The following is a 12,389-nucleotide window of genomic DNA, read 5'->3' as shown; positions in this document are numbered from 1 at the left end:
GCACAGCTCAAGGAGAGACCAAGGTTGACCATCAAGCTTAGAAGCAGCTCCTGAAAGTAGAGGGCTCCAAGCCCCACTGAGGCTTCACTCAGCAATCTGCTAAAAGGCCAGTCAGGTGGACTGTGGAAGCTGGCTCTGAAACAAGGCAGCCAAACCCCCCCAAAACAAGGCCTTACTTTCACCAGAATGTCCATTCATAGCTCTTAGTCTTTCCCTGTCCCCACATACACAAAAAAGCAGTACAGCCTGGCACACAGGTTTTGCTTTTTTAAAAATCCTGCTGTGATGGGCACTGAAAATTGACTCCATTGCATGTTGCCCTGAATGTCAATGTTGAAAATTCCAGGCATGCTTATAGGAATGCAAATCAGAGAAGGATCCTGTAGTGATCTCTCATGTAGATATTTGCATTTCTTGCCTTGAGCTAAAGACTCTAATCAGATTACTGGTTATTTTCTTGGAAAAGACTGTGCTTTAGAAAATAAATGTGTTCTTCTGTCTTTCTCTGATTTTCTTACTGATAATTATTTTCATCATTAAATTACAGAAACCCAGAAGATTGCCTTTAACAAAAAAGGGCTTTGTTTCCAACGCTGGCCATTGTTTTATGTTACATGTGAGCAGTTCCCTAGAAAATTTAGTGAGTTTTTTTTTTCTGGATGCTCAACGAAAGAGGTACAGGACAAGATGATTTGCATGATGTCCTTCTGACAATGTTAGAGCAGGATGAACATTGAATTTGGTTTGTTTTCTGATTTGATTCGCTGTACCAGACTTGAATCGAGCTGCAAGAGGGTCCAAGTAGCATTGGTGGGTATGCAAATCTTTCATATGTTTTGGAAGGGTCTGAATCCATGACTTTTAAATTTTTTCAGGTTGATATATGGTTAGTTAAGATGTGGGAATCAAACCAGTTTCCATCTTATGGAAAAACATCACACTGTGAGGGTTATACAGAATCAAGAGGAGTTTGATATTAATCCACTGCACCACTTTTTTACCTCTTATTTGCTTAAGAAGAAAGGAGGCAGTTCTAGCCACAGGAAAAGAAACACTATTCAGTCCTAAGAGCCTCTGCAGTATTATTAGGCAGTACACTAATTTATAAATTGCTTTACATGATAAGCAGGCATACAACAAAAAAGACAAAAATGTCTACTTTCAAACAAGATGTGTGATATCAGAGAATCCCATCTGCTGTGAGTCTCATCTTCTTACCTGGACAGAGGCTGTTACTTTTGTTTCCCAAAACAGGTTTTTATCAAATTTATTTATTAACTTATCCAGTAGAACACAGGGATTAAGTAGATGGTGTATATAATGCATGTTAAAAATATTTTTGTTCATATGATAATAATTAGTTAGGTGTCCCACTACAGAAAGGAACATCTAGCAGGAGATTGGCCCTATGAGGTGCCTTCCAATATCTTTGTTATTGTTCCCTCTTAGATCCCCAAATTCATGTCAGTGAACTGGTAACTATTTGATTTAATTTTATGGAAAGGAAGCTTTGGAGGGAAGATGTACTTATAGAGGCAGGAAAATAGCACATGCTTTTGAATCTCATGTGCATGAGGAATGTGGAACAAGGGTAAAACCAAGTTGTGTGAGAGCAGCTGTTCAGGGTGTCCCTGCTGAGCAGCCGTGTGCCTCCGAGCTCAGGCAGGAGCAGGACAGCACACACAGATTGTGGGTTGAGCACAGGCCACGTGTTTTGCCTGTTGGTGTGGTCAGAGAGCTCTGAGGTTTGTTCCTGCAGGCCGGTGAGGGGAGAGCAGGGAAGGGCAGAGGATGGACCAACCCTCCCAACACGGGTGTCTCATGGTGCTGGGCTGGAACCAGCATGGTGACAATGCACGGTGCTGACAGTGGCATGTCAGGGTGCCACTGCCATGGGCTCAATTTCTACCATCCCTGTTAAATGGCATAAAAAATGTTCATGGAAGCCAGTGCTGTCACCTGTGGCAAACTTTATGTCATGAGGGAAAGGAAGACTCCATCTCAAGTTATCCTTGGACTTGGTATTTTTTAATTTGTAAAATAAAACAATTCAGGCATAGACTCAGCTCAATTACAAGTACATTGCTTCAAACAGATTGACAGTATCCAAACCAGACAAATTGAATCAGGATGGGCATAGTGAACACAAAGCTCAAGTCATGTATGTTTCAGTGACAGTCCCCTTAAAAGTGAATATAGTCCCCCTGTAGCTGAAAAGGGTCATGAAGCTCCAGTTCTGATGTAACAATAATGCAGTGACAACAATCATTACTTCAGGAAGAGCAGAAGAAGATCAAAAGGCTGTTTTGTTCTTTCCTGAATCATACTGGAATCTGAGTCTTGACCTTGGTTTTCTCTTGTTCCAGAGAAACCATGGCAATTTCCAAGGAAAGTGTAGCAAATAGGAGACAACTTATACAATTTTTCAAAACAAGACTCACATCCAACTAAAGCAAATTTGCCCTCTTCATGATTCCAGATCAAGGCCCTAATCTTTTAATTCCAGTGCCTAGTATTTTATATTTCTGACAACTTCATTTTAATTGATTTGGATCTAAACTAGAAAGTCAACGTTAAATCATGATCTTTTATATGGATATAGTTCTGACAGGACAGTTAGTGTGGTCCCAAATCCTAGCTGGCAGCTCTTGAAATTTGGGATTGCTCCAAATTAAGACCAATGTGTGTCCTGTAGGACAGGCAGCCAATATAACTATACACATGGATTCCTCATCGCTTAAAGGTGAAAAAACTCTGGAGTAGAGGAGAAGCAAGCAAAAAAAATATATAATGTAGAAGATAAAGAAGGAACAGACTGACTTGATGGCTTTCATATGGGCCTCTAAGCTGGGATCCTTGAAACCACTTGCATTATTTTGCATCCGTCTGGTGTGTATCCACAGAGACCGAATCAGCAGAACACTTGAAACAACAGACAATGATAAAGGCAAAGTTGTACTTGCATTCCAGAGATAAATCAATAAAGTCAGTCTGTCATTCCTTGTGGTTGTCCTTGCTGAAGAGTTTGTCATGGATGAAGGAGCAGTGATGTTCTTGTGCACACTGTAGACATGCCAGGCGAAGGGAATTGCAATTGTGAAGGAGCAGAGCCATGATGTGAGCAGCATCCAGGGCACCAGCCTGGCAATTCTCAGCTTCAGCCAGATGAAGAAAGACTGTGTAAAACTGGCAACCTTGATGCAATAGAAGACACTAAGCCAGGCTCCAAACCAGAGGCTGGAGTAGTTCAGAAAGGTAAAAATTGTCGTGGAAGCTACGTTCACATTTTCTGTATAAATGAAAGGTTCATAAAATATATTCATTAGTAAATCCAGTGTAACCCATGACTGCAAAATGAATCTAGATGAACTCAGTGAGATCACGATCATATCATATGGGGGCCATGTTTTGCTCCCAATGCAGCTCAATGAACTGGCAGCCAAGATAATTCCATTTCCCAGAATTCCTGCCATGCATTCAATTATGGCAATTGACAGACAAAGGAGAGCAAAAGATGTCATCGTTGCAACTGAAGAGCTTGTCATTATTACTCAGCTTCCTCTGGGCTCCTGAAAGCCTTAGATCTGGCAGGCACTCCAATCCCAAGGAGCTGTTGTGGGCAATGCTCACCTATTTATCTCAGGGGCAGAAGTATCCTAATGTCATTTAATATTTCTGCTGTTTTACATCTTGTTTTCTGGGTTGATGTCTCAGCTGCTTGGTCTAAGCATGCAAATGGGGTCAAGATTCAATTACATAGGTTTCATTTTTGTGGAAGGATTTGCATTGTAAAGTTATGGAGCAGCTCAGCTGGGGTTTCTAGAACTGTGGATTTGCACTAATCTATCCAATGTCCTGCTTTACATGCTTAGATTTGGTTTTTTAAAAATATCTTAGACCTTAATCTCTCCCTGTCTTGCACTGTCATGTCTTCTTTGTTTATGAGAGTAATCTCTGTGGCCTCTTCTAATACTGAAGCAGGTCCTTATCAGATGTATTCAAATATCTGCTAATAGGCTTGGTGGGCATTTGACAGCCAATCAAGGTCAACCCCTCACAGGTATAAAGGATTTTCATCATCTCTCCCCTGTCATTGCACAGTATTGTAAAGGTTCTAATATTTCAAGTTCTTGTTTTTGTGAAGTAAACCAAACTGTTGACATCCTGTAGCACCTTTTGCAGGTCTGGTTCCAGTTTCTTTGCTGTAATAACTCATCTATGAACATTGCAGTGAATGAATTCCAGGTGTAGTGATGACTACATAACCCTACCACCCAATCCTTCTCTTATGCCAATCAAAGCAGCTGTTCCACTGGTCTTTACACTTGCACAGCTCTTCCAGAAAATATTTTTATTAAATAAATAATTTACTGTGGAGAATACAACTTCTGTGGTAAATCTTCCCTTCAGTGGCTTACAGAAGGTAGCTCTTCATTTATTTCACTACTGAAACAGAATTTGTCAAATACCTTAATCTGAGGCATTTTAGAAACATTTATACTTTCATCCACTCAGGAATCCTCTTCCACTATGTAATTTGTGCTGATACTTGTCTCTTCAAGCCTTCAGCAGTATTTTCTATGTGTCTTCTGACAGTGTTTGCTGACAACAGAATCCATTTTAGTTTGCTGCTCTATTGCTTTTGGTGTATTTTCTCTATAGCTTTCTGTGTATTATCCCAGCCATTTTTACTTTTTATGGCAGGAAGAATAAGTGTTTATCTGGTCCTATGTGACATTTTTTCTTTTGCTGTGAAGCAAGAAACTTCAAAGGAGGCTTCTCTACACATTTGTCATTAAGTTTGGTGAAATTTTGTAAATACTGAATTATGGCCTGAAACATGACTGAAAAGATTGTAGGGGTTTGTCTTTGTGCTCTGGATGCTTAGGTTTTAAATATCTTGCTAATTCTGATGGCTTCATAGTGACATTAGCTAAATTTTCAAAGCATTCTCAAAGTAAAATTTTCAAGTACTTCCTGGCCATGTGATCTGCATGGCCAGCTGTGTGCTTGAATAGTCTTACTGTATGTGCTTGTGTGTGTTTCTATGGACCACAGGATGATACCATCATAGAATGGTTTGGATTGGAAGGGACCTTACAGATCATCTAGTTCCAACCTCCCCACCACAGGCAGGGATACCTGCCCAAGGAGTATTTGCTCAGTCTCACTCCCTAGCTTGACTTCAAGAAAACAGAGCTGCAGCACCCACACATCATCAGGATAACAGATTCATCCACTTGTAGCAGTACAGCCCATACATGACAGAATCTAATTAAGTAGAATAGCAAGTATAGATATAAACAAATAGCATAAATACAGTCTCTGCTGGAGATGTTTCAATAGGATAGGTTAAACATTTAATGAAATTATGTAACATTGGAACAATGTCTGTTTGTAGTTAATTACATACTACAGTACCCTCCTAATTTTGTAAAATTAGAGAATTTGATACAGTTTGCAGTCAGCAAACTGCTTACAGAAATAATTCTAAATTTAGAGTTATTACTAAATTGCAATTCATCTCATATGCAACAAACTACAGAACTTGCAGTTGTTTCATGCAACTTTATATTATCCTGGTAACCCACACCAGGGAATGACCTTTGTTTCCATGGCTAAGAGACCCAGGGTGACTCATGTACCTCTACTCACTGCAGACCTCAAAAGCCAAGCCAAGCCAAGCCAAGCCAAGCCAAGCCAAGCCAAGCCAAGCCAAGCCAAGCCTAGCCTACCCCATCTGGCAATGGTCTGACAATCTAAGTGACATTGTTGCCATTCCAGGTGCTGGATTTGATTCTGCTGCTGTATTCTCAATTATGCTCATCCTCAAGAATTATCTAGAAAGTACTGGAGCAATCTTTTTCTCCAGGAAGGGTCAAAGGAAGCTGCTGATGGGTAGATAATTCCTTCACCCTGTGAAAAATGACCATCCAGTTCCTGGGATCATATTGTGCTGTGCACTATGGTGGAACAGCAGGAAGTGACACATTTTGACCTGAAAAGGGTCAGTTTAAGGTTCTATGTAGTGATCTCATGCCTGTCACTGTCACTATATCACATTCTGGTCACCAGCACCTAAGAAGAAGGTGCTCCATTGCATTTTGCAGCCTTACTCCCTTGATACTGGTGGTCAGGCACCCAGTCTGAGTTCATGGCGCAGATGAAGACAAAGGTCTCTCAGGCTGTCTTCCAGAATGTCCCCCCAGGAATCAAAATCAACATCAGCTGCGTGCTGGCTGAACTTGAACACCCCATCCTCATGGAGTCAACTAACAAAGTACGTATATATCCCCATACACAGTTTATAGAAAGGCTACTATAGAAGCCTAGTAGTCAACTATTTCAAAAGCTGCTCAACACCATGTAAGCCCACAAGGGAGAATTATGGTTGAAGCATGGATTACGATGGTCATGTCAAGGAGCAGCAGGAGGAGCTGTTCCATAAAGAAATGAGATCCAAAAAGGCAGCATCACCACAAGGCAGGCAAGGACAGGACTGTCAAGCATGCAGTGCCACCTCCTATAAGCAAGGATAGCTGAGAAGCTCTGTGATGGGTCTGCCAACTGTCCAGTCATACCAGATGTGTCCATAGTGATACAGCATGTCCAAGATCAAGCCAGTAATTCCAGTTTGTAGACCAGGATCAGTATCCAGGTCAGCTAGGCAGGTGGAAAGACTCAGGCAAAGGTGCAGCACAGCTCAGTGAGAGAGCAAGGTTGAGCACCCAGCTTAGAAGCAGCTCCCAAAATGAGAGGGGGCTGAGCCCTCCCGAGGCATCTTCCAGCAATCTGTTTTAAGGTCAGTCAGCTGTGCTGTGGAAGTTGGCTCTGAAACTCATCAGCCAAAACTCCAAAAGAAGTGTAGAGCCCCTAGCTATACTCACCATAGCAGTACCTGGGAACTTTATAAATGAGTCCATCCCAGTCCCGCCTTTTTATCGTCTGGTGGTAAAATTAATTATATCAGCAGTATTCAACACAAGTAGATTCCAAGGGCTTGACAAAGAAATCAGAATTAACTACCACAGTAGATGGGGAGCTTAGTACATAAAATAGTTCAGTAAATGTCTAGAGAATAAGTATACAGTGTACAGCACTCTAATCTGGTTTAACCAGAAGCACAGCCAGTAGATTAAGTGATTCTCTTCCTTAACAGTTTTTTAAGTTGGTATCTGGAATATTGTATCCAGTATTTGGGGGGACTTTTATTTTTCTGGTGATTGGACACTACTGAATTTACACACAACACCAGGCTTAGGCTGACCACAAAGTTCTGGAAGACAGATTCAGAATTCAAAATCATTTTGGCAAGCTGGAGATGCAATCTGATAAAATAGGGACAAATGCCTACAGAGATGAATAAACACATGCATATATAAATTTGCGAAGAAAGCAGTAATAAAAATAGATGCCATATTGGGAGATACAACCAAAAATTTTTGTTGCATAAATTAAGGCATTGTACTCTTGTATGTGGCTCTAATAAAGTTGTATTTCAGAACTATAAAAATTGGAAACAACAGCCTTTTTTAGTTTAGAAAGAAGAAATCTGCAAAAGGCTAAAAAACATGAAAAAATAACTCTGAAGATATAGGAATAAACTCTTAAAGTGCATTGTGAAGAGGGCAAGGAGTGGCTGGTTTCATAATTACAAAGCCAGATCCTTTTTACAATTAGTCTTAAAATTTAGATGGAGAAAAAACACATATATTTTCATTACAAACTTTTTAAAAGAGTTTGAACAAGAAGATTCTGGAGAGTCACAGGGGAAGCCGATCCTGCCTTGGATAAGAGAAGTGAATGAAAACAAAACTTACTCATCTAACTATATAGAAATCTACTAAAAATACATTTCTTTCCATTTCATCAGTCTGGGAGAAAATCTCTCCCAACTAATTTGACTGTTTGGTGAACTAAAGTGTTTGGTACTTAATAATACCTCATAGTGACACAGGAAATTATTTAGTTCAATTCAAAATATGCCACGTTGCTGGCCAAATGCAAACAATTCCACTTTACAGATGCAATGGCAAATTGCCTGATGACTAAAAACCACATATTACAACAGAATCAAAGATACAGAATGGAACTTGAAATCCCAGAATTCTAAGTTTAAGCCTTAACTTCTGAAGCACACGACAATAACTGGAGATACTGAGGAAGATGGAAAGGCTAAGAAGAGGAGACATAAAATGAAACTGTGGTGGAAATACAGAAGAAAGAAATTTAGTGTTCTGCTCAGAAGAGATGAGGTAATTTTTTTTTAATTTTTTTTATTTCACAAGCATTACTTTGTGATATTGCCAAGCATATGAAGAGCTTTAGTATCTAAATTGGATCTAAACCACAAATGAGGACAGCAGATTTAGGGGCTGAACCAAAGAGAAGTTTTGTGACTGATGACACTTCACTGTCTGGTCCACAGAATGTAACTAATGGTGGATATGATGGATGTGCTTCTAGCAAAAAAATACTTAAAAAAAATATCTTGCTGATTCCTTCTAAAGTGTTGTGAATGACCATGAAGTTCATATAGTTTTAAATTTAGCTGTAAATGCTGTGGTTCCATATAGTTTCTTGTTGCAGCATTACAATTAAATTACACATTTGGAGACATAAATCTGAGTTGTCGTCAAGTGGCTATTTCATTGTAACATCCATGATTCAAGTGATTTTGCAGCAGAAGAACATTATCTACATGGGAAATATAAATAATTCTGCTTGATAGACCCATAATCTCTGAAATTCAAGGCTATTTTCACGTCACACATTGGCACACATAATTTAGGTTATAAGGCTTTGTTCTATTTTGTTGTCACTAAGCATAGCAATTAACCTGAGTTTTCCATAAGTAGGTACAACTCCACATCTCACACAAGGTTGTCTTTCATCTGAATAACATCTGTAGGGCTAATACAGTAAAGCACAGGACATAACTTTTATGCTGTGAAATTCACAGCTTTTGATTATGTTGCATATGAAAGGGTATTTTTGTTATGGTCATTTTTCAGAATCAGAACAGTTTTACAGGAAATATCCCTTTAAATCAGCCTGTAAGCAATTGTAAAAAACAGAGCAGATAGCAAGCACTTTAAAGAGCTATGGAAAATGGTTTTCTAGGACGTATTTTGGAAGGTGGTGCACTGTGAAGAAGCAAGAACAGAGTTGATACATGCTCAATTGTAAGAGAAGCCCCCTGGCAGTCTGCTGGACTCAGATATTTCATTTGCCTTAGCATGCCTCCTCAGTACAAGGCCCTGTGGCTGCTTATTCAGGGATTAGGCTTTTATTCTTTTTTGCTCTCCTTGATGTTAAATAAATGCTTCAGAGGCTAGGACTTGCTTTTCTGAATGGAAAACCATGCCTCATGGTTGTTTCGGAATGGTTTCACAGGGAATGTCTGAATGCATAAAGAGATACACAACTGCAAAAATATTTTTTTAATATCAGGTTTACCCTGTTGCAGAGAAAAAAAAAATCAAGTTCTCACTAGTACAGTAACTACAAAAAACTCACAAAATCTTTAACAATAGCCTGAGGTGAGATTCTAATTATGCTATTTATTCTTAGAGGTTGTGCCCAATGAAGCAACAAATGAGATATTAAAGTAACACAGAAAATAATAGAAGGCATTCATGTACGATAGGGTTATGATCAAGGAAACTCATGTACATTCATGTAGGACAGAGAAAAACAAGCTCTTTTTTAGTTTCAGTTTTAGTGGGTTTTGCCATTCTTATTTTCACTGCTTCTCCTGCCTTTCTTGCCTAATCTTCTCTACCCTCTTACCCCTCATTCTCAGACTTTCCTTTCCTAGTACCTGAAATCAACTCCTTTTCTTTCCTGTCATCAAGGGTACCCTTCCTGTCTATCTTCCAGTTCACATATCTTGTATCCATTCTATCCACCTGGATCCCAGGTTTGAGTATAGTCTTCCTTATGGGTGGACTGATGAATCTTCAATTCAAAGGAGTCACAGAGGTCAGGCTACTCCTCTTTTTTTCCCCCTTGTCTTTAACAAATTTATCCAGGTAAATGAATTGCCACACATTGAGCTAATCTGTGGTTACAAACTTTGGTCTCTCCCCTTCTTCCTTCCTCCTCTGAACCTAAAGTCTGGTGGCTGTGGTTAGAAGTAACAATGACTTTTCTGTCCTTTTTTTCCTGAATAAAGATGTCCCAGAAAGCTTGAAGGACAGATTGCCCAGGGAAGTGGGGGATGTCCCCTCATTAAAAGTATTCAAGGCCTGGACAGAGATAAAGCAGCCTGACCATGGGGGGTTGGTTGAACTGGATGATTTTTAAAAGGTGTCTTCTAACCAAGGCATTCTCTGAGTCCTTGAGTTTGTGTACTGATGGACTGATGCTAGATGAGAGAGAAAGTTTTTGGTGGATCAAAGGGTGAAGAGTTCCCATCTTCATGTGTGATTTGAGAGTGTCTGAGAGCACTTTTGTCCCAGAAGGGATCTCTCTCTGTCACCTGCAGGGCAGTTAGAACACTCTGCTAGATCCCTGACTGACAGCTCCAATTATGGGTTGTTTAAATTGAATTTATCCTGTCATCAGTCCTCCAATCTACAACGGAGTATTATGGCTCTCAGGCTATCCTGCCTCCAGTTTTCTGAACTTCTTTAGTGAAGGAACAAGTGCTACAGTGTTCTGATGTCCTCAGACCAAATTTGTGCTTTTGATGGTTGCCAAAATTATTACTAACCTTTAGCAGAGAGTCTTTCATATCAAGGAGATTTTCTTCCATGTTGTTTTAATCCTCAAGTCACACTGCTCAGTAGTAGTATCACCAGGGACCATTTGAGGTAGAAGAGCTTGAGTTAAACAAGTATTTTTTTAAACCTAAGTGCAGTCTCTTTTTAAGTGGTAGCCTTTTCACAAGAGTTTTCAAGATGGCCAGTGTCATTAATATTGCCTCACCATGTTTTTCTAATGCTCTTTTTAAAAGAGCAATCTTTCGTGCAGTCTGTGATACACATATATTTCGGAAGGTTGAAGATGGAATATCAATCCATCCAGCAGAACTTCAGTCTACCAAACTGTTGCAGTGGAATTTACTATTCACATGATGTAAAAGATCAAAGTCCCAATTCAATTTCACTTCAGGACAGATATTAGAAAAATAATTTGCTGAAATCTGCTTTTGATTCCAAACCGTTTGAAATACTAACCATTTAAAATTACCATAAGAAATACTTGCAACAACATCTGTCAAATGCATGCCAACACACTAATATGTCCATATTTCTTTGAATCATATGTTTATTTAATTCTAAGAGGCATCTAAAAGATAATTGCTGTTAAGCATTTTTATGTGTAACAGCTGGAAGGCATGCTGAACACTATATTTTTTCCAGTGTGCTGATCAGTTAGATTTGGAAGAAGCTAATGCACTGTGTAGAGGAGAGAAAGTGTCTGTCCCAGAGAAAAAAGCCAGAGGTTCTCTTACTAATTTGTGGACTCAAGGGAGCAGAGCTGTCATATGTGCCTTAAAGATAAGAAGGGAATGAGTTGATAAGGATTACTTGTGACGTCTTCTCCCTCCCTGCCCTCCCTCCCTCCCCCAAGCCCCTCTTCCTGCTTCTGTAATTAGAAAAATTTTTCAGGGAAACTTTTTGTCTTTGCTTTCTGTAGGTAATAAAAGTGTCTTCAAAGAAACCTACATGCTAGCAGGAAAAACAACAGCACCATTTTCATGTATATATGAATACTTCACACATTCACCTCTCAAGATGCCCAAAGCTCTGCAGGTTATATATTCAAAACCCCATCAGAGTATTTACAACATCATCATGCAATCCTCTCCAAGGCAGAGCTTTTTCAAGGCTTAAATATATACATACAGACTGTCTTTTTCAGACAGAAAGTGCTACTGTCCTGTGGCACACAATCTGAAAGAAACTTCCATATCCAATTGGTGATGTGGAAAATGTAAGACATGCTTCACTACCTTATTGCTACCAGACGCAAATATGCTCTGTCTTTACTCTGACAGATGCAAGAAACTCTCCTTGAAAACATACCTAACTACAGTGTCTGAATTACTTTGCAACAGCTAATAACAACAGTCAAACAGATTTTTCTGAAGCGTGGATCATATAACTTCAGATAAAATATGTCTTATACCTGTGTATCTAGACCATAGTCAGGGAGGCAGCATCTATGTGAAATAAATCCAAATTTTTCCTATGAGATACACAAATTTTGGAATAAATGAAAGTTTTAACAACTTAATTCTCTCCATAACAGCTCAACTTTGCTACTGAATTACTGAGCAAACTCAAAACCCAATGTCCACTACAGCAGAATACTACTCCGGAGCATACTTTTCCAGAACAGTATGGAGAATCCAAAAATAATGTCTGTTAGATCCAACA

The 12,389-nt window shown here is 39.4% G+C and overlaps 1 protein-coding gene across 3 annotated transcripts; it reads right to left on the bottom strand.

Annotated features, from left to right (window-relative positions):
- Positions 1 to 2,006: 2,006 nt before the first annotated feature.
- On the bottom strand, positions 2,007 to 11,481 carry LOC129135104 (taste receptor type 2 member 40-like). Of its 3 annotated transcripts, none has more exons than XM_054655008.2 (3): positions 10,718 to 11,481; positions 6,888 to 6,945; positions 2,007 to 3,289 (listed from the first exon to the last, which is right to left on the bottom strand). In XM_054655008.2, exons 1-3 carry the CDS (start codon positions 10,757 to 10,759, stop codon positions 2,589 to 2,591), a joined length of 801 nt encoding a protein of 266 aa, XP_054510983.2. In that variant the 5' UTR covers positions 10,760 to 11,481; the 3' UTR covers positions 2,007 to 2,588. The 3 variants fall into 3 exon arrangements, 1 of the variants encoding a protein (XP_054510983.2); XR_008536258.2 differs by having other exon boundaries at positions 3,256 to 3,289; positions 6,888 to 6,999; XR_008536259.2 differs by lacking the exon at positions 6,888 to 6,945 and having other exon boundaries at positions 3,204 to 3,289.
- Between the last annotated feature and the right edge of the window lie 908 nt (positions 11,482 to 12,389).

Source organism: Agelaius phoeniceus, chromosome 2, assembly GCF_051311805.1.
Source record: "Agelaius phoeniceus isolate bAgePho1 chromosome 2, bAgePho1.hap1, whole genome shotgun sequence".
In the NCBI taxonomy this organism is placed as follows: domain Eukaryota; kingdom Metazoa; phylum Chordata; class Aves; order Passeriformes; family Icteridae; genus Agelaius; species Agelaius phoeniceus.
This window is presented reverse-complemented; position numbering and strand designations above follow the sequence as displayed.